We start from the raw sequence: 21,119 nt of genomic DNA on the forward strand, positions 1-21,119 counted from the left end.
AGGCGTGTCTTTTCAAGTATCATGTGTCCGACTACGAACCTTTATCATATAACATATAGCCAAATCTGAATGGCATGTTCAATCTTCGTGTAAAAATATCATAGAGCACACCAGCGCCCTAAGTGTCATTGCACATACAGATAGGCATGCTTGAAAGATTGGGGCCAATGAAAGCGGCTTACCGGATGAGCGAGACCCATTCTCCGCATATCACCAACCAGAAGAGATGATGGAGTTGCAGCTAAGGGCTTACCCATGCAGCATGCAGCCGAATGTCCAATACATGAGCCTACTCAGCTGCGCCACTATGCGCTGGAAGAAGGGCACAGCGGCGCCTTACATCAGTCTCAATGCACCAACATATCCCTCACCTCATTCTTTCGCTTTCCCCTCAATCGCACTACCTTGAGTTCTGTTGGCGCCAATGTCTCTTTTCGTGATTCAATTGAGCTAGACTTCCACGTGTTATCATCCGCCATGGTCACTTTTGGCAGGTCTCCGTCTCCCGTGAGCCTCCGCTCGCCTGGCCCGGCCTTCTCGGTCAGGTGTTCAACGGAGGGGATGCGGGGAGGGTTTGATAGTCAAGGGGACTCTTCACTATCGGATTCTCGGCTGGGTAAGTGGCTAACCCACTGTCCCCTATTTTGCATCCTCACATTAACATTAAGCAAGGTCTTCAAAAGAAGTCGGTTCTCTACGACAAGAGCAGACTAAGATACGGCCGTCGCCTCCCGGTTGGCGCTAGTCGTGAGTCTTCCAGCAAGAGCCATACCGCGGGGAAACTCTGTATCAAGTCGCACAACTCTGAGCGTAACACTTCTCAATCAGATCACGTCGAGTTCCCAAGGGAATCTCCATGCCTCGCAACTTTCCAAAGATCACTCCAACATGCCGATGCAAAGAATGGCATTGATGGGGAAAGGCATCAACAAATTCGGTCATCTGCGTCTTCCCTCCCGTCGCGATCCAATCCGTCGACTGCTTCCCCGCCCCTTAGTGATTCTCTCCCACAATGCGGTCCTAGTCGAGAAGTCAATACCACCGACCAAACAACAATATCCGTGAACAAAATTGCGACGAAAGGTCCAACCGCAAATCTAAGGCCGAACTTGGAGTCGCGAGGCCAGAGAATCGCATCGAGACGGAGAAAAAAGCACTCAGAGGACGCTCCACAGGAACCATCAGCGGAACTACATTCCACCCGAGGCGGAGCAATCTCAGCGAGTCGGGGCAATCTCCCGGGTAATTTTCTATCCAGACAATCATCACACAGGCAGCCTGCATGGGAGTCCATCAATGAAGAACCAGAGTCTCGCCCTGCTTCGCATGTTAAAAAAGTCAATCTGAAGACGGAGAATCTGGAAAGTCGGACAAGATTTATTGCCGATTCCTCTTCCTCCTTATCGGGTAACAGAAAGGTGTATTATCAGGCGAGTAAACCGATCGTCTCTCGCTCCCGGCCGATACAGACCCCACCAACGTCAGCATCATCTAGAAAGGCTACGAAAGAAGACGTGGAGAAACACCAAATCCCCAGTGGATACTCGCTCGAGCACTGGGATCCTAATGAGGAACCTATTTTACTACTCGGCGGCGTGTTTGGCGGCAACTCTCTAGGCAAATGGATCTACGACTGGGCTGTTTCCCGCCACGGGTTAGGAAACCCCATTTCGGAAATGGCGCACGATCTCTGGCAACTTTTGATCCAACTCATCAGCAAGAAGGATTTCTCGGAATCCTGCGTATCAAGCATCTCAGGAGACGAGAGAAAACTCATCCATGAGTTCATTGAGGGAGGGGAACGATTGCTGGATAAACTCAACTCCCTGCTAAAGCGGTGCGAAGGACTCATGCCGAAGCGCAGTAAGAGGAAAGGTACAACGCAACTAGGCAAGAAAGAGGGTGTGGAATTTGTTGAGATTCTATTCGGCCGCAAACACCAGCTTCGTAGCACGAAGCGCTTCGTGCGCTCTATGCGATTGTGGAATCTACGGTTCGACGCAAACTGCCACGAGATTCTCACAGGGTCCACAATTACGAAAGTTGACGGTCTCGGAACTACACAGCACCGCAGTCGAGAATCACAAACTCATGTGGAATCCAAAGACAACGACTCTCTTGTCTCGTCTCTAGAATCGCACCTTACCCAGGCTTGTTGGACAGAGGCCACCGAGAACGAGTACACTGATGACAGTTCGTCAGATTTCATGTACAGTTCTTGTTCTTCGGATGACGAAACTTTGGACAATGAGCATCCCCTTCGTCAAGAAGTTCCAAGCCTCGTCCAGATTGCACTCGAAGAATATGGAAAGCAGCGAGGCAGCTCAGAACAACAAAGCTCAACCGGTTCCAACGGCTCAAAACAATTGAGCGGCTCGAGCAAGTCTTTTTCTAAATCGCAGAAGAGGAACAGGACAAGACAACAAGGTGCAGGGATGAGCTCAGGAGAAGAAGATAGCAGGAACACCAAGTACGGAAAGAAATCCAGATTGAGCGACGTGGACGACAAATCGCTGCTACTCGCCTGCCCTTACTACAAGAAGGACAAGTTCAAACACAAGCTCTGTCTTCGAGACTTCAAGTTGAAAAGGATCAAGGATGTCAAGCAACATTTGTGTCGTAAACATATTCAGCCACATTTCTGTCCCTTGTGTGGTCAGGAGTTCGAAACAAAGGGAGATGAGCGGAATCACATCAGGACGCAGTCGTGCTCCAGACAAGAATATCAAGAGCCAGAGGGTATCACTGACGACCACAAAGACAAGTTTTCTTCGCGTGTGGACAGGATGATGACCTTGGAACACCAGTGGTTTACTGTGTGGGACATTGTGTTCCCCGACACTCCTCGCCCTTCATCAGCATACGTACAAGACCCAGAAATCGAGACCCTATTGGGTTTCAGCGACTTCATTGAGGAGCATGGACGAGAAATGGTCGCCAACCATGTGCGGTCCCGGGAAATACCCTATGACAGGCACAATGAGGAAAGGGACCTCGCGGCGCTCTTTACAACAGTTGTGAGGGATGCAACGGCTATGCTCGTCAACAAGCTACAGGGAAGCCCCAGCGACGCAAGCCAACTGGACGAGACTCCGCCATCGCTGATCACAGACGACGTTCCCACCCACCCAGCAGAGTCAAATAGCTGCGAGCGAGGTCTCGAACAGACTCCGCAGGGGCTGACGCAATATCATGGTCTCGAATTCCCAGTACCGAACACTGGCCTGCTGCAAAAAGATCCACACGCCGATGAGGTTGCTTTACCAGACGAGTCTGGCCCAGAATTCACTTGGGGCGTACCACCCAGCGAGGACTTGACAACAGCGGACTGGGTTTTGGACGTTCTCAATATGGCAAATGAATCTGCAATAGATACAAGCAACGGTCTGACTGATGGAGGTAATGGGGCTGAAGTTTCAGAAGGAACATATAATATGTTACACTCTCATAGTCTATAGAGTCCCAGGACAAGAGCGGGGCAAAGTGTTATAGCGCTACAGTTTGCACAAGTGTGTGTTGTGTCTGCCGGTGTTTCCGGAGAGCAGTGGCAGGAACTGTTGGACTCTTCGCCTGCTCGGATTCTCTCGTTGAAATCTTCAACAGCAAAAGCTGTTGCCTTCCAGGTGCTGATCAAATCTGCTGTTTTCAACCAAGTCGATTTGGCGGCGTTAATAACAGGTGTTGTCCATGTCACGTCCCAAGAATACACGACCATCGACGGCAATTTCCCAGATATGGTCCGAGTAACAGCGGCTGTGGGGACGAGGACCCTTCCTCGCATGCCATTGCCTGTGGTGAAAATAGCGAGAGTTCTGCCGGCACTGATCGATAGTATCATAAGCGTCAACGCCGAACCTCATTCACTCCCTCGAGCATTGCCGCCGCCGAGGGTGAGTACGAAGACAATGAGCAGCTCGTTCCCCTTTTGCTGTTATCAATAAAAACCAATCAGTATTAGCAGTTTTAATAGAGTTATAAAGAAAGCCTACAGCCTTATATAAGTCCTCTTATTACTCTAAGGGTTACTTTAGACTAAAGATATAATAATTATCTTATACTAAGATGAGCCTGAAGGACCAACCTCGCTAGTGACGGACTTCCCCTTGTAAAGATGCGCGAACCGGCCAGCCTTCCAAAGAATAATGTGCAAGTTCTGCAAGATTGTGGCCTTTGTCCAGCTTATCTGCCCATTGGGCCCAAATGTCAGGAACCTGTCAAACGGCTTGACCTTTCCTTTGCCCTTCGCTTTTCCCTTGCCCTTGCCCTTGCCTTTGTCCTTGATCTCGCCGTTGCTGTCCTCGACAAGCGTCCCAGTGACGTTGAGATCGCCGACAATCACTAGACCGCACCTCTGACGGGTGAGCATAACATTGAGGCGTTGCTCGTCTGAGGTGATACCAGGTCCAGGCTTCAGAGAAGCGGTTCCCATGACCACAATGACGATGTCAGCCTCCTTGCCCTGGAACCCATCAACGGTCGAGGCTGGCGGCATGTCATTGAGCGCCGCATACCCCGGACCCTTCAACATATTATTGATGGTGTGGACGTTGGCCGAGTATGGAGAGAGCATGACGAGGCTAGAGGAGTTGATTTGGGTGGTATTCACTAAATCCAGGGCCAGTTGAAGCGCAATCTTAACTTGGTCGGGGCTGCTCTTGGAGCCAGTAACCTCGTTCACAAAGACTTTAGAGCCTTCGCAGTGGATAAAGACAGGGCTGAGCTTGCTGGCTGGGGCTGGCTTGACATCTGGGTACTTCTTCAGGATGTAGGCCTCCAGAACCCGACCAGTCTCGAATTGCGGGAGTTGGACCGCACAACTTTCCGCATACTTGAATGGGACGTCGGGGTAGACTTGGGAAGCGACCGCGTCGAACAAGCCCTTAGCCATTCGCAGCTGGGTGCGCAAGCGATACACCGACACGCCAGAAGCCTGGAAGAATCCCAGAGCGGAGATCTTGCCATCTCTGGGGAGCTGGTGAAGGAAATTGCCAAGCATGTCCTTCTCTTCGCTGGTCATCACGGTGGGCGGGAGTTGTTTGGGATCGCCACCTAGGAAACACGGCAGCAAAACGTTGCCCCAGACACAGACTAGGTCGGCGCGATTCATGTTAGCCGCCTCATCCACAGCGACACCCTTGGCAGTCTTCTTCCATGCGTGGTATGGAGGGCAATTCTCGGTCATTTCAGGGGTCGTGCAGAGCATGTCGGCGGCGGCAAGGATCTCCTTCATGAGGGTCGTGAGCTTGTCGCGTTGAACCTGGCTGCCTCCCTTGTAATCATCCCAGGCCATCTCTCCCGATGCAACAGCGCGCAGCCTGTCGAGGTCATTGCGCTCATCGATCCTCTCGCGCATCTCGTGAAGCACCTTGTGGTCGTCAAGGTGAAGGGGCCTGACAGTTGAGGACCGCAACACAACCAAGAGCCAGAACGCAATGGACAGGTTCAACTGCCACGTTGTTGTCCCTGCAGAGCCCCGTTTGAAGAGGGCTGTATTGCCAGCCGATGGGTTCTCGAGCAAGATCAGGAAGGCGTCCATCTCTTCAAAGGTCTTGTAAGCGCGTACAACAAGTTTATGGCGCATGCGGTCGGGGGCGTCTTCTTGCATATCCTTGTTGTACCGAGCGGTCACGGTAGAGGTGATGCTGTCGATACGCGCGGCGAAGTTGTCGACAGCAACATTGGACGGGGCAGAGCAGAGGATTCGACCAAGTGAGCCTTGCATAGCCAGAGTTGCCACAGCGAGCGCAGTCGTCTTGCCAAAACCTGGGCCCTGAAACATAAATTAGCCATGATACCTAGAATAATAGGACTCAAGGCAGAGGATATTAGACTTACTGCTGTAATGATGCCAAGACCTAGAAGCCGTTTGCTGAGGTATTGGCGGAACCTAGTACGGTCTTGGGGCAAAGCCTCCTCAACCAATGCGTCGACGTACTTGGCATCGGCAATCTCCAGGAAGTTGACGACTGGGAGAGGGCGCGGTTTGGGCAGCGAGTTAGGCTCCAAGGAGGCAAGGTCGGCACTTGGGCGCATCATCCAATCGAAGTAACCTGTGCCTCGCATCAGGGCGCGCTGGAGGTCCATCATGTCCAGAGGGTCATCGATCGGGTGGGAAGGCACAGCGCCAGGGAGGGCCATTTCCATTGCTTTGACCTTGCGCTTGCAGTCGTCCAGCCCGGCGTCAAACTTGATTGAAGCACAGTTCTACTTGTGACTCCCTTCCTCGAACGCACGGTTGGCTTCGTCTCTGTTCTGGAAGGTCTTGACCTTGAACTTGTGAGCGCTTTGCTTGGCCTTGGACGGGCGACGGGCGAAAAGAACTAGCTCGCTCTTGTCGGTGGGATGGTCCTTGTTGAGGACGTCGATGCCTTTGGGGTGGGCCACGATGGAGCATTCCCTACAAATGGGTGAGTTAGCATAGGCAAATTCAAGAAATGGCGTGAAGGGTATATCGAACCACTTGATCTCCTCATCCTTCTCGGTTCCAGGCCCTTCTTCCTCATCATCGTGGTCATGGAGAATAAGCTCGAAGTCGCCGCTCTTGGTAAGGCGCCGCCAGGCACTCTGGTACCGATCCATGAACTCCTGGGTGAGAGGCATCACGACGTAGAACTCCTTGGCATCAGCGGCGGCCACAGGGTCAACAGGGATGAAGTAAGCAGAAAAGGGAACTCTGCTAATCTCCTGGGCTGCCTCGTGTATCCACATCATGTCCTGGACGATGGCCTGAGTTACCACGGCGACATGCGCGTTATCATCCTCGTAGCTGTTATGGTCGATTAGCTCTATCGATGGAAATTCAAGAACAGAAAAAACTTACTACCAGGCGGCCTGGAATTGCCTTTCGGACTTTGTGGCGACCAGGATCTCCTTGTACCTTGACTCGTTCCAGTCATGCTTGGTCCCAAATGGGTAGCTAAACAATGGAGGAAGGCGTCCTTCGGCGAAGTTCTTCGCGGCGTCTGCCTTGGTGTTGGCCACGATGAAGTGGAATTCACGTTGGAGCAGTACTTCCAGGAGTGTGACCTTGTCCAGAATGGGGGCATTGTCGTTGACCCATGATGCGACCTCTGTGTCTGCGATGTTGTTGAATTCAACGCCAAATCCGTCGATAGTGACGCGAGAATTCTCCCCGAGGCGGACGGAGACGATGGCAAGACCTTTGTCGAGGCGTTTGGCGTTGGGGAACCTCTCTAGCATCTCGGGAGTCGCCTCGTTCACGTCGTAAAAGCTCTCCCCGCGAGGAAACCTGACGTTGATCGTGTGCTGGTCGTTTGGCAGAACCCGACTGAGAGGTCGGTTGTCTGTTACAAGAAGAAATGTGCATTAGCCACACGCCCATTAGCAGGCAACATATAGCAGGATAACTCACAACTGTGGCGGACACCGAAGCCAAAGTCCTCATTCTCTCTTTGCTCATCGCCCAGAGGAAAGTTGAGCTGTAAGCCAATCCATGGCATGGTGTCTGCAGACGTGAAGGACACAAAGCGCGAGGTGATCTTTGAAGGGACTCCAAGTGCCCCTCCACTGGTAACTATGGCGCCAAGGGCATCTGGAAACAGCAGCGCGCAATCTTTGGCGTACGTCTTGTACGCGGGCACGACTGGAGCCTTGGTTTCGGCAGCTGGGGTGTCGACAGCTGGGGTCTCGGGGTGGTCGGGCTTTGGCTGGGTTGGTTGAGACATATCGAATCGAGTATCGTCGTGAAAGACGAGAATCGGTCGATCACCAGGCAGCGACGTTGTATGAAGGAAGAAAGAAATTGAGAAACGCATGCGCGAGGGCTTGTTGATAATCGCCTGCATGTGACCTGCTGGGGCTGCTGGTCAATTATCTCCTGGACAATGAGAAACGGGATTCACTTGGGGCGAACCACCCAGCGAGGACTTGACAACAGCTGATTGGGTTTGAGTATTGCTCTTCGCACACACTTAAAATACTACTCGCACACTTAATTATATAGATTAATTTTATCAAGAAGTCTTAACAGTATATCTATTAGTTTATTAAATCTAAAAGATTTATTTTATTTTATTTTATTTTTATTATTTATTTTAGTGTAAAAACTAATAATTTATTAGAATAAGATACGTTAAGGCGGGTATACAGTCTAGATACATCTTATACTATTGATGTTTAGGTATAAAAGATTGTATTTATATGCGAATAGCAATACTGTTAGGTTTTAGGCGTTCTTAACATGGCAAATAAATCCACAACAGACACAACCAGCAACAGCCTGACTGACGGAGCTAATGGGACGGGAGTTTCGGAAGGAATATATGACACGTAGAATTATGATTAGTATTTTAGAATGTCGTTTCTGTTCGACCGAACTTTTATCGTATCTCACAAATATCAGCACAATATCTCTTGTGTATCGGATGGTGGTGCCGTTCCAACATTCGCTCAGTTTTCTCACCTGCGCTTTTGTTACTAGTAGTGCGGCCTAAGTAGGCCATGTTGCCGTCCACCATGGGGCTCACGCTCGGCGATTCACCAGAGGTTGCCGAAAAGATCCATCATCGGCCTCCCCCGGCCCGGCTTTTGATCTTCAGTTGAGTCATGAGACCCCGCACATAGATGTCACCCGGAGGGCGCGTGCGAAGTACTTCTTTCGTGAATGTCCAAATGATGTCGCCGTTGACGCAGAACTTGATGCTCAGATTGAAGGGCGTCTCGACTTAGGTTACCTGCATCCGACCTTGCCGCCGCTTTCGACCCCGCTCAGGCCGTTCCTCACTATCTAATTATTTTCAATGTCTGTCTCCACAGCCAACGCCGGCCCCAATTGGCGACCTAAAGCCATCGTATTCGACCTTCTCACGGGACTTCTTGACTCATGGACCGTCTGGGATGCGTCAACGCCATCGGGCACCTCATCCGAAGGGCGGCCCTGGCGACATCGCTACCTTGAACTCACCTTCAGCTTACCAGGCGGGGCATACACGCCATATGAGGATTGCGTCAGACAAGCTGCACGCGACGTAGGCTTGCCGGAATCCGCCCCAGAAGCTCTGCTTCGCAACTGGGGAAACTTGCAGGCGTGGCCCGAGGTCGCAACGGTATTGCCGGCGTTGAGGGAGCGAGGCTATAAGCTCGGCGTCGTGACGAATTGCTCAAAACACCACGGACACATTGCGGTTCGCAGAGCGGAGGAGTGCACGAGTGCAGGGAGCGGGCACGACTTTACCTTCGATGCCGTTATCACGGCTGAGGAGAGCGGGTTTTACAAGCCGACCAGGCAGGCGTATGAGGCTCTCTTGACGAAAATGGGGCTCGACGCGAGTGATGTATTGTTCGTTGCAGGCAGTTCGGGAGATGTGCAGGGGGCGACGGATGTCGGTATGAAGGTTGTCTGGCACAATAAGGTCGGCTTGCCTAAGAAGGGCGAAGCGGTTCCCATGAAGGAGGCTAGCACGCTGAATGCCGCGTTGGGGGACTTCCTATGAGACGACATAAATGCTTTATTCTAGAGATTTTTGTTAGCCTTAGCATGGCCTGGGCGACTGATATAGTCAACCACCCTAGAACGGGTCACCCATTTTCCACCCTCCATACCACCACCTCTTAGTATTCCAACTCCGTTTTCTCGTGCACTGCAACAAATGATGCAAAAAGAATTACACCATGCTGTTGAGAATAGCCGGAAACCCCCATGGCGTTATATGGGCTGCTGTATAGGATGTGTATAAGAGTATGTTAGTATTGAAAGATCGTAGCTATGTCAAATCTCTGAAGCAACTGTTGAAACGTGTATCAGCAACTATACAATATGAAAGAAATTCATAAAGAATAGTAATATCTTTTAAAGAAGTAGGAATACTGTTTCAATAACTGGGTCAGGGCTCCCACGCGACTGCCTGTGTCTCGTCGTAGGTTGTGACAGGCAGGGCCCACTCACTATCATGGACTTCGACATAATAGATATGGTGCAGTCATCACTCACTCATTATAGGCCAATGCTAGATAGGATGGCTTCTCATATTACTCATCGCTAAGCCTGTTGGCTAGTCTTGATGGCCTGAATGCAACAGTAAAAGCATTGTCGCAGGCCTTGACCAAAGAGGTTTTAATTGCTGAAAAATATTGGTCAGTACGCATGCAGGGGTATTCCACATTTGCAAATAAAACAAATTATGCCGTCACCATGTTCAGACCCCTTTGAGCCATTTCCGTCTTAATTCGATGAGATTCCGCGCATGGTCAGGGGACAGATGAGTTTTGTGAAGCGCGTCACGGAAGTCGTCACTGGACTCGGTCCTTGGGATGCATCTTCTGCTGGGAGCCGACTTGGGTCCAGATATAAATTTTATGACTCTGAAATATGGCGCCAGTAACTAACTTGGTCTAGTTTCCCTCTGTAGGAAGCACATGCGGAGATATGCTTATACTCGACCAAAATGGTACTGCACTAGACAGCCTGCAGTCTTCCGCGGCATCCAGGCCACATCTGTTGAACTCGGAAACAGTTCCGCAGCTGCAAGCCTAATATCAATATGTGGGATGATCTTTTATGTGCTTCAATACCTGCCACCGTCCCATGCATCGTATGGATATCCGCCGACTGATAAGACTGTTGCATCGGAACGTGAAGCTCAACCGCAATAATGGGGAACTCTTACGATTTATTCAGCCGTACGCTTCCAGAAAATGTCGTATGAAGTGGTACCCATTACACAGTGCTTTTTATTAATGCCAGTGACACTTTCTTTACGTATGTCCTCTCCACATGGCCGCCTCAAATCACTCTCACCGGTGGCATCTCCGGTGTAAATATGGAGTTCATCACTCGGCGTATCTGCAGGGGTCTAGAGCGACATCCTTGATCAAAGCTTGTTTGGATGTTGCTCCCATCGGCGCCAGGAGCAGACCGTGGTGTGATCTCAGGGTACAGCAAGAATGAAGAAAATGCCAGAGTGCAAAACATATTGCAGAGGGAAATCTACTACAGCAGTTCGCGTGTGCGATGTTCGAGCAGTCAATTCCAATGCATCGCGCGTGATAAATGCGCCGCAGGGAGCGGCAGCTACCGCGAATCTTAAATCGTTCGACCCGGAATCTAAAAGCACGAAGCAATCCTTGCATGCATGTTCCTGCAGTTGCATGATGACAACACTTGGGAATCCACAATTATCTGGATTACGGTGCCAAGAGTGGAACGTGTAGCGGACTTAACGGAAGATGATGATCGGGCCGAATCTCGGTGAATTGTCGTTCAACGACACTTCTCGCTTAACATGAGATGATAGAGATAACGCAAAAAGGAGAGATGCAAGTCGCGGGAGGGACAAGAAAAATGTCAAGAGATGGACTTTCCAGTATGGGCTCATGTCCGGGCTGTTTGGATTCACCTGGTTCTCGACGTCCATGGCGCTTAAGCGCGCAAAACAAATCAGTGCGACGTAATGCGCTATTGAGCCTCATCTTGAGCCTCAATCTCTCAACCGCTAGTCCAGGCCTAAAACAAGAAATTTGGGTCCATCGGCCCGCCTGAGATCCACTGGACCCTATCTTCAAGTGCCGCTTATCACGTACCCGCCTGAGACAACCGGGTCCCGGGTGGCGACCACACAAAGATTTCGCATCCATTCTTTTATCTCATGGAATCAAGACTCGATAGCTGGATGGCCATAAATACTAGAGCCGCGACCGAAGGGTCCTGGAGAATTGAGAAATTCGAAAAAGGATTCTGCCATTATCGAGCAGACAACAGAATCCGCGCGTTTGCGCCGCGATGACGTAGTTTTGCGGATGAGGCGACGAGCTCGAATAGGCCCGACCGAGAGCCCTCACTGACGTCAAAGCTCCGCCTTCGGCTTCCCCGGCAGCCCGAATCTCTCGGGCAATTTGCTCTCGTCCCTGAAATATTTGGAAATCCCATGACGGACCCATATATGCCTCCTCCGACACATCGCCGTGGACTCACTAAGCATCGGATGGTGCGTCCACGCGGTGGGGGTCATGAGGCCCATTAAACCGCAGCGTAAAAGGATCTCTTTCGCCCTCTCTTGCTACAATGTGAAAATATCAACAGTCGATGACTCACTTTACTCACTTGTGATTAACAAACAACATCAACCTTATCTTTACTATCTTGACCATGGCGATAATGAGCCATCTCAAAGGACGTGGGCGTGTGGAGCCCTCGAGCAACGGCCCTTCCAATGGAGTTGCCCATCAAAAAATCACTGCCGTTGCTTGCTTCCTGGGTCTGGTTGCAAGCATTGGTGGATTCATGTTTGGATATGTCAGGTAGGTGAAGTCAGGCCCGTAGTGCCCAAGGCGTGTCTAATGCAATCCACAGTGGTCAAATATCCGGCTTCTTTCTCATGGACAACTATGCCGAACGCTTTGGCGAGGAGCAGTCTGATGGATCCTTCACATTCAGTGCCGCCCGACAGGGTACCATTGTTGGCCTTCTCTGTGTCGGTTGTCTGATCGGGTCCCTCATCTCTGGCTCAATGTCCGATATCATCGGTCGCCGTCTCACTATCTCCTCCTCGGCTCTCTTCACCATGATTGGCACAATCATTGAGATTTCATCTGAGAAGCAATGGGCTCAGTTCGCTGTCGGCCGTCTGGTGACAGGACTTGGCATCGGAGCTTTGTCAGTCGTCGTCCCAATGTACCAGTCCGAGAGCAGCCCCGCCATCATTCGCGGTATCCTAGTATCAACATACCAGCTCTTCATCACTCTAGGAATCTGGACCGCCGAGATGGTGAACTGGGGAACGGAGACGAACCAGAGCAGCGCATCTTGGAGAGTTCCCAACGGCCTTTCCTTCCTCTGGGCCCTGATTCTTGGCGGAGGTATCCTCCTGCTTCCCGAATCTCCTCGATATGCGTACCGAAAGGGCCGCGTTGAGGAAGCTCGAAACACCATCGCCAGACTCGCCGGTGTTGCGCCTGACGACTACAGCGTGTCGAAGCAGATTGATGAGATCCGCGCCAAGCAGGAAGAGGAGAAGACTAGCACCGATACGAAGTGGTATGAGATCTTCACTGGACCCCGAATGCTTTACCGCACGCTTCTCGGCATGACCCTTCAGGCTGGTCAACAGTTGACAGGCGCGAACTTTTTCTTCTATTTCGGAACTACGGCCTTCTCTTCCACTGGTATCAGCAACAGCTATGTCACTCAGATCATTCTCGGATCCGTCAACGTCGCCTGTACCTTTGGTGGGCTGTGGGTCGTGGCAAAATGCGGCCGTCGCAAGGCTTTGATGATTGGTGGACTCTGGATGATGATGTGCTTCTTGTGAGTTCCTGCGAATCCATTTGCAATCTTTTCTAATTATAATCCGTCAGCGTCTACGCCTTCGTTGGACACTTCTCGCTCGACCATGAGAACCCGATGAACACCCCCAAGGCCGGGACTGTTCTTATCGCCTTCTCCTGCCTGTTTATCGCTGCGTTCGCTACCACGTGGGGTCCTCTCGTCTGGGCAGTTGTTGCTGAACTGTACCCTGCCCAATACCGCGGTCGATGCATGGCCCTCGCCACTGCTGCCAACTGGTTCTGGAACTTGTAAGTCCCCAATTATCTCTTGCACTTAACGACCTCTTACTAACTTGAACTAGTATGATTTCTTTCTTGTGAGTATCTAATTGAAATAATGCCGAAGCGTTGATAGACTAACACCACACCTAGCACTCGATTCATCACTGACGCCATTGACTATCTGTACGGTCTTGTTTTTGCAGGATGCTGCGCGGCTCTTGTTCTCATCGTCTTCTTCTTCCTTATCGAGTCAAAGGACCGTACCCTTGAGGAGATTGACACGATGTACGTTGAGCATGTCAACCCAATCAAGAGCAGTTCCTGGGTTGCCAGCAACCGGGGGAAGGATAGCTCGGATCACACGGGCAACAACACCGAAAGTGAGGCGGTAGAGCACAGTAGTTAGAGGCCTTGTTTTCAGATTGCAATAAATTATCGCAGTATAACCCTTAAATGGAATTATCGCTCAATCAACCCACCATCTCTCTGTTCAGCTTAACTTTTTGCTAAGTCGTTGCCCAATTAGGCAGGTGGGCGAAAGCGGTGGCATGCAGGACAGCATACGGTTAAAATCAACGTTGTGGCGGAGCTCTTACCGACGTGTGACTGTGGTGCTTCGCCTCAGTTGATGCAGCCACAGCAGACAAGGCCAATGTGGCATGATAACGACGGAAGTAATTGGCAAATGACTTGCGGATAAAATACTCTACCCCGCCTTGTTGCAACATCTTTTCTGGCCATGCAGCGATGAAATAGAGGTTGGTCATATGCAGGGCTGCTGCACAGCCCAGCTGAGTGCTTCCAGAAGCACACAAACCGGGCGCCTGATGCCTACCAAGTGGGGAGCTTGTCCCAGCGTCACGACCTCGGACCTCCACGCAGATAAATGGCAGAGCTCCCGACAATGCTCTTCGTATATTATTCGCATATCAATATTCAGACTTGCGATTGAGGCCACGCACCATTCATTTATTGTAACCATCATCCACAGTACATCGCCTTTTCCGCATGTCAACCTAAGAACTAAATATTCTTATGCGACCATAACACTCCACAAATATCTCCCATCCACTCTCCACAACCATGTGTCTTCCATTCAGACTGAAACATTATGCTCCAGCCAAAACGGCCAAAACCACACCGGTAGCTCAAATTCCTCGTCTACCATCCACAGCGCGATGCCCGAACGACACCAAGAACTCAACCTTACATACTCGCCCCTCACCTGGGTCTCCTCTTTTATCGCCTAGCATCCAATACATGGACAGCTCCAAGAAATCAAGCCTCAGCTCTACACCTGGATATCAGACCCAAACGCCCCCGTCTACTGTCCCATCAAAGAGGCATTCTGAAGAGTCTCCGAAGCCAGTCGCCGCCGTTGAGACTCCATTTTCATCATCCACCCTACCCCATACGACACCCGATGAGAGTGGGCTCTACAGGCTAAATGTTGCACAAACCGAAGGAAAAGACGTCTATGAGCTAAGGGTATCTCGACGTAGGAGAGTTGGTGTTAGAGACAATGATCATAATCACTTCGATTTCTTTGGACTGTTTGATGCACTTGGCTCCATTGGCGATGGAGGTGGAGGTGGTGGCCATGGAGGTGGTGGCGGTGGAGGAGGAGACGGAGGTGGCGGAGGCGGTGGGGGGTGTTGATAAAGAATTGAAGGGAGTGGGCGTGGCAATAGAATGGCGTGACCCGGAAGGAGTTTCTGCGACGAACATCTACTGTGAGCTTACGGCATCGCCAGGGATGGTTGGATGCACACGAGCTGGACATTGACAGGACCTGACGCCATTGGAACGAGGATAATGTGCTTTCGGGATAGAGTTGAGTTACATTGATTGGGAGACATGGGGTTGCGGTTGATGTTGAAGTATCTTGATGGGATAAGGGTACGTGACGGCAGCAACGAGAACAATGGCTGAACCATCATCCAACTGGTGGTATCATTCGTGACAGCGCACTTAAACGAGAAGAAAAAAACGAACGTATTCCGGTCGAAATTTGTGCAGTAGCTTCAGTTTATTGCCACCTCAAGACGAAGGCAAATTAGTCTTACTGTCGCTGTCCATCTCAAGGTTCCGCGAAGACGCCTTAAGGCGCTTGATGAGGCGCTTCCCAACACGCTTCTCCACCTTAACCCCCATTTCCATAACCTCTTCCTTCGCGTAAACCTTCAGTTCCATCTTGATATCGTCCAGGTCATCCTCATCAACCTTTGTTGACATTATGCCCTCGGCCTGTTTCTCCGTCACGTAGAATCTATCGTCCACCTCATCCTTGTTGTACATGTCGAGATTGTCGAATCGCTTGTCGAGATTGTCGAATCGCTTGTCGAGATTGTCGAATCGCTTGTCGACGTGCGCCAGGATTTCCCTCTTGACCTGCTGTAATTCATGTCGGAAAATGTCGGCGAGTTGTGTCTCGGCAACCGTCTCGACGGGCTTCTCGGCGGCCTTGAGTGAGGCTGAGTCGAGAGAATGTTCTTCTCCTTCACCATTCCACTTCCGCTTCTTGGTCGCAACTTCAATATCTACTGTGGTAGATTCTAGACTGTGTCAGCGCATCGATACTAGTAGATAGAAGTGGCTTGGGGTTCGGGAGTAATAACGTCTTACCCTTTTCGTCGACGAGCGGCAATTCACATTGTGCTTGGTTGTATGATGGAGGCGATGCTGCTGGCGCATCTGCAGAGCCTAGCCAACGCCTGGCACGACTGTGTCCGTAGACAGCCGTGAGATGGGTTTCCAAGCAACTTGTCCTGGTTTCAGGATCAAGGGCTATGTCGCAGAGGATGCGAGCTTGGGCATCTGGTAGAACGTCGCGTCCTACGTAGATACTCAGAGCTGTTTGTCGAGCGAGTTGCTTCATGGCATCTAGCGATTCGCAATCCTCCTGCTTCTTGGGTGCAAAGTTCTTGGGTACAATCATATCTGGACGAGTACGCAGCTGGAACTTGAGGCAGATTACACCATGCCCAAGCTTTTGTCGTACTTGCTCAGGCGCCTCGTCAGGCTCAAGACCATGGTGAGTTAAGGATATAACTTGCTCCGGGTGGATGAAGAGAGACAGGTGTCTCTTCGTATGGGATGAAGTCTTCTGTTCAATCGGGAGTCGAATCTTGAACAAGACAGTCGCGGCTTCACTGCTGTAGTCAACAGAGAAGAAGACATGGAGTGATTGGGCATTGGGGTCAGGGCAAAGGTATTGTGTTTCATGAGAGGCATCGAGCCAAGAAACGACGGCCAGGTTCAAAAAAGTTCTCAAGAAAGCTTTCCGTTGATTCGCGAGAGGGAGTTGGGATCCTATAAAAGAAGCAAAACATTAGCCAACCCATACGTGGTGGGAGACGCACCTACAGAACACCTGCTGCAGAGGTGAAGCATGGTGAACAGGAGACGAAGACTTATCGGTTCGTTCATTTCAGCTCCCCCAAGAGCGCGCATGGTTCTGAAAGGCATCGACTCCTTGACTCGGCATCAAGCGGAGAACTGGACGCGGACCAGCGGCAATGATACCGATGAAGCCGACTCCACGAAGCTCACCAGGCGACTTGCTCAAGAGCAAGTCCCTTTCCATCTCCCGGACCGCAGCCCGTAGCTTGGAGATGAACGGCCCGGGTACACTTCCGCATCGAACCGAGCGCCTGCGATGTGCAATACAGTGACCTTATCATTACGCGCCGTCCGCATCCAGTCCTCCGCTAGAAGCGAAGACCAAGAACTGACCCTTTGGCAACTTCCATGGCGCTGGTTGGTGGCGGAGGAAGGAGACAAATGCATTCTCAAGGTGAAGGTGAAGATGGTGAGATGCAAAGTGATGCGAGGTGATGTGAGGTGAGGGAAGAGGAGGGGACTACTTATAAGGTACTCAAGGGATCTGTCAACGACGTTTTAGGCAGTGGCATGGCCCTGCACGGACCCTGCTAGTCCGATCGCTTTCGCAGATCTCAGGCACTGAATACTTGTTGCAGCGCCACTCCCCCTCTATGTTTGTATGTGGGTCGGTACTTGCTGCAATGTACTCTGTGCCTGAGCGCCGCGGAGGAGCGAGGTGGTGCCTAAGGCAGTCACGCGCACGGGCCATTCGACGCCTGGGACTTCCAAGTCTCACGCTTGCAGCCTCAGGTACACAGGCGTTGTGACGGCTGCACCAGCTGCCCACTGCTGGACCCACATATCATACCAGCTGTCAAACAGCCTGTACCCGCCCAATGGCCCGTCTAGCTGCCCACAGCCTGTCACCACCACCTAACAGCCTGTTCAGCCGCCAACAGCCTGCCAGCTGCCAGCTGCCTAGCCTGCCCAGCAGCCCGCCCAGCAGCTTGCAAGCTGCAACTGCCAACTGGAATACCTTCCCACCTGTATCAAGGAAATAGCCCGCAATCCTAAGAAATCCGTACCTGCCGTAGCAGTCACATAGATCAATTAAATCTCTTCTGCTTGCGCGTCAATCCCCCGTCCCAAGCTGTGACCGTAGCCCACAACCGTAGCCCGCAGCAGCCCGCCTTAATTAGCAATCGACCACTCTGTACATTGCCCGCGCCGATGCAGAGTGGAATGTGATGAACAGCTAGAGAGGATGGGGGTTTTCCAGCCAACTGAAAGTCTGCACTTACTTGGCGACACTCTTTTCTTTTCTTTTCTCTTTATTTTGTTTGGGAGGGGTTCCTCCAGTTGGAGCCTGAAGTACCACTTTGACATTATTATTCTTGATCATGTTCACTCAATGTGACAGGCAAGCATGCGTAATGCCCCCAGCTCTCTTCAACCTTTGCTACCTTCACTCATTTCAACTTTGCGTTCAATCCCACTTAAAATCCCATGCCTCTGCTGCCTGTGCAGCTCAATATTCCCGTGCTCCACATGTTTCTCAAGGATTGCCAAGTCGCTATGAAGTCCAGCAAAATTAACCCCAACTATCTCTCGCATCCGTAAACTCATCCTCACTCCCGTCACCCTCAGACCAGTTCGAGTCCCTGTATTCATCATCATCGGATTCCGACAACAGCTCCATTCTTGACGCATCAGAATTTGCAAAAGCAACATCGCTCCGAAAACTGCCCTCGGAAGCCGCTCCATCTTGTCCTGTTTCTTCGTCAATGTCGAGAGCATCAATCCTGGCATCGCGGGAGACATCAACTCCATCGACTGCATACTGACCACTCCGGTTTCTTTCGTCAATCTCCCCTAGCAGCAACCTGAACACCAGGAACTCTTCATAAGTCGCAACATTCACTCCGGGGCCCCATTCGTCCTTGAGCTGCCCAGTCATTCGTGCCGCCATGATCCGCGATGGGGTTTCGCCAGCCTCGTTCAATGCATCTGACTTAATACCCTGGATCTTGGCATCGCGTAGCACCTCAATCAACTTTAGGTCCCCAGCTTGGGCTGCAAAATGCAAGATTCCATTCCCGTCGTTGTCGACAGCGTCTGTCCTGGCCCCATACTGAAGTAGAAGCTCCAAAAGAGCATTGTTCTGATACAAAATAGCGCGGTGTATCAGAGTCCGCCCTTCCCATTGCGAAGCGTCAAGATCGACACCAACCCCGAGGAGCAGCTTCAAAGACCGCTCCCAGTTTTGCCGTTGAGGGTCTCTCCTCCGGATGTTGTTCCATCGCTCCACGAACCAAGAGACTGGATTCTCCATCTCCGATTCATGTTGAGAAAAGTTCACCGTAGTCGCGCCGTGATCAAGCAGTAGCTGAACCGTCTCGGGGTTGTGAAACGCAAAGTAGATTGGAGTGCGGCCATGCCCATTCTGAGAATTGGCGTCTAGACCAGCGTCCAGTAGAGACCGAGCCATGTCCGAGGATCCAGGGTACTCGTTACGCGCGGCCCAATGGAGGAATGTACCGAAGGGGTGGGTAATGTGAACATCGATCTGCGGATGAGCGAGTAGCATCTTGAACGAAACCAAATCGTGTTTCCTAATACACCAGTGGATCGGAGCGAGGTCAAAATCATCGAGACGGTTGATATCAGACGGAACCTGGGCAATAGCGGTAGAAAGAGAAATGGGGTTGATTCCCAGCAAACAATCATGAATCAATGTCGATATTCGAACCTCATCTTCGTCTCCCAATTCGGAAAGTCTGCGGAGGAAATCATTGTCCCGAGGGTCTCGATACATTGCCTTTGGTGAATAGAGCTTCAAACGGGCCTCCTTTGCGACCGACCTACGGTATAGGTAAGCTAAATTTCCCCGACGACTGCTCAAAGGCATTGACGTACCATCCATAGTTGTCTTCTCCACCTGGAGGCGAACCATGCTCGAAGAGAAACCTGGTCACTTTCAGATTCCGATGATAGAGTGCGAGCTACATGGCGTTAGTGCAGTAAATGCATCAGATGTCCCACGTACATTCATCAGCGACTTCCCAGACTGGTCAATGTCCGTGATATGCAGCCTATTACTGACGAGAGCCCTCTTCAACCACTCTAGATCGTTAAACGCAATGGCCGCAAGCGCCAGACCGTCGGGCAAAACCCTCCGGATCCTGGCGTGCAGCGCAGCTCCACGTCCCACGACGCTGTGTCCAGACGTCGCAAGGGAAACCTCCCTCGCTATCATCCATTGCGGGAAGGTATACCGCAGCCGGATGGAGCCCTGGGATCGTTTGCATTGTTCTACTCGGCACGGCCGCGTGTCCCAAACGGGGAGGCTGTTGTACCGGAGGAACAAGGAGCCAAACACAGAACGCAGCCATTTGGGGGTTTCGACTTGGGATTGACGATGGCATTGGCACTTGCAGTACGCCGAGCACGGTAGTCGCAGCGAGGCTTGAAATGACCAGACAGCACCGCTCGTATCGATTTCATCCATGTGACTCGCAGCACCGCCGTTGTGGGTTGCCACAGGCTTGACAGTCGCGCATATCAGTTGCTCAAGATCAAGCGCCTTTGCGTGAAGCCGATTGAGAGACTCCTGCACTTTGTCAAAGCTGCTCTGGTGCGCCTCGGCAACTTTGCTGCTCCTCTCGACCTCTGAGGTCAGGCCGTCATAGGTCATGGCCACCAACCGGTGGATATCGATTGAAACGCGTGTTTGCCTTGCGCTGCCATCTACGTGTTAGCTAAAGCCTGAGCCTGAGACGTGTTGCTCACAACCTTTGCGTAGAAATGAGGGATTCGAAACACAACGACAAATCGCTCTTTGCCGCACGCGCTTTCGCCTTGAGACGGGAAATACTGCTCCGCTCCTGAAGCCACCTCTTCTTAGATATCGCCAGCTTCCCGTCCCGCCTCGTGGCGCGGGCCGTTTCCCGGAGCCGGACGCACAGAGCGTCAATCTCACCCACGGTTTGCCGCAGGTCATTCTCCAAGACCAGTGCCTTGGTCAGATCAACCCGAAGCACAGGCGCAGCTAGGCTGTCGGCCTGCAGTTCATTGAGCGCGCTGGTGACTTGTCCCAGGACGGCCTGCAGGGTTGCGAGCTCATTGATCAAGTCGCAGAATTCGTCGGGGATGTGGCTGAGAGAGTGGAGGAACTGGAGTCCCTTTCCCACGGCCGTGGTTGCTTGGAGCAGCGCCACGATGCTGGCGGTGATTGATAAAGGATCCATTGGAGCAGGTGTATGGCAGAGTTACCAGTGAACGAAACCGTTTGC

The 21,119-nt window shown here is 51.6% G+C and overlaps 7 protein-coding genes across 7 annotated transcripts; 4 read left to right on the plus strand and 3 right to left on the minus strand.

Moving 5' to 3' along the window:
• Window positions 1-255: 255 nt before the first annotated feature.
• Window positions 256-3,677, plus strand: BGZ61DRAFT_458269 (uncharacterized protein; the record flags this gene model as incomplete). The annotated part of the gene is made up of 3 exons (XM_046246737.1): window positions 256-616; window positions 673-747; window positions 829-3,677. 3 exons carry the CDS (start codon window positions 256-258, stop codon window positions 3,456-3,458), a joined length of 3,066 nt encoding a protein of 1,021 aa, XP_046100050.1. The 3' UTR covers window positions 3,459-3,677.
• A 380-nt stretch (window positions 3,678-4,057) lies between these two features.
• BGZ61DRAFT_482045 (P-loop containing nucleoside triphosphate hydrolase protein) lies at window positions 4,058-7,685 on the minus strand (the record flags this gene model as incomplete). The annotated part of the gene is made up of 5 exons (XM_046249359.1): window positions 4,058-5,770; window positions 5,836-6,186; window positions 6,268-6,766; window positions 6,821-7,304; window positions 7,373-7,685. The coding sequence occupies 5 exons, from the start codon at window positions 7,683-7,685 to the stop codon at window positions 4,058-4,060; spliced, it is 3,360 nt and encodes a 1,119-aa protein (XP_046100051.1).
• Window positions 7,686-8,759: 1,074 nt separating this feature from the next.
• BGZ61DRAFT_497033 (HAD-like domain-containing protein) lies at window positions 8,760-9,452 on the plus strand (the record flags this gene model as incomplete). The annotated part of the gene is made up of 1 exon (XM_046251088.1): window positions 8,760-9,452. One exon carries the CDS (start codon window positions 8,760-8,762, stop codon window positions 9,450-9,452), a length of 693 nt encoding a protein of 230 aa, XP_046100052.1.
• A 2,216-nt stretch (window positions 9,453-11,668) lies between these two features.
• Window positions 11,669-13,977, plus strand: BGZ61DRAFT_458286 (general substrate transporter). The gene is made up of 5 exons (XM_046246738.1): window positions 11,669-12,255; window positions 12,308-13,261; window positions 13,312-13,530; window positions 13,584-13,598; window positions 13,654-13,977. Exons 1-5 carry the CDS (start codon window positions 12,104-12,106, stop codon window positions 13,907-13,909), a joined length of 1,596 nt encoding a protein of 531 aa, XP_046100053.1. The 5' UTR covers window positions 11,669-12,103; the 3' UTR covers window positions 13,910-13,977.
• A 609-nt stretch (window positions 13,978-14,586) lies between these two features.
• Window positions 14,587-15,162, plus strand: BGZ61DRAFT_482048 (uncharacterized protein; the record flags this gene model as incomplete). Its single annotated transcript, XM_046249360.1, has 1 exon — window positions 14,587-15,162. The coding sequence occupies one exon, from the start codon at window positions 14,587-14,589 to the stop codon at window positions 15,160-15,162; it is 576 nt and encodes a 191-aa protein (XP_046100054.1).
• Window positions 15,137-16,896, minus strand: BGZ61DRAFT_591392 (uncharacterized protein; the record flags this gene model as incomplete). The annotated part of the gene is made up of 3 exons (XM_046256684.1): window positions 15,137-16,058; window positions 16,129-16,815; window positions 16,866-16,896. 3 exons carry the CDS (start codon window positions 16,894-16,896, stop codon window positions 15,544-15,546), a joined length of 1,233 nt encoding a protein of 410 aa, XP_046100055.1. The 3' UTR covers window positions 15,137-15,543.
• A 1,522-nt stretch (window positions 16,897-18,418) lies between these two features.
• On the minus strand, window positions 18,419-21,074 carry BGZ61DRAFT_536377 (ankyrin repeat-containing domain protein; the record flags this gene model as incomplete). The annotated part of the gene is made up of 4 exons (XM_046254385.1): window positions 18,419-19,688; window positions 19,744-19,829; window positions 19,874-20,567; window positions 20,617-21,074. The coding sequence occupies 4 exons, from the start codon at window positions 21,072-21,074 to the stop codon at window positions 18,419-18,421; spliced, it is 2,508 nt and encodes an 835-aa protein (XP_046100056.1).
• Between the last annotated feature and the right edge of the window lie 45 nt (window positions 21,075-21,119).

The sequence above is a fragment of the Ilyonectria robusta genome (genome assembly GCF_021365365.1).
Source record: "Ilyonectria robusta strain PMI_751 chromosome Unknown BGZ61scaffold_20, whole genome shotgun sequence".
Classification (NCBI taxonomy): Eukaryota; Fungi; Ascomycota; class Sordariomycetes; order Hypocreales; family Nectriaceae; genus Ilyonectria; species Ilyonectria robusta.

Excerpts from the sequence above, each read along its gene's own strand:
- BGZ61DRAFT_458286 (XM_046246738.1), top strand. The coding sequence starts at position 12,104 with ATGGCGATAATGAGCCATCTCAAAGGACGTGGGCGTGTGGAGCCCTCG. Across the intron at positions 12,256-12,307 it reads TTCATGTTTGGATATGTCAG|TGGTCAAATATCCGGCTTCT; the intron begins GTAGGTGAAGTC and ends TGCAATCCACAG. Across the intron at positions 13,262-13,311 it reads TGGATGATGATGTGCTTCTT|CGTCTACGCCTTCGTTGGAC; the intron begins GTGAGTTCCTGC and ends ATAATCCGTCAG.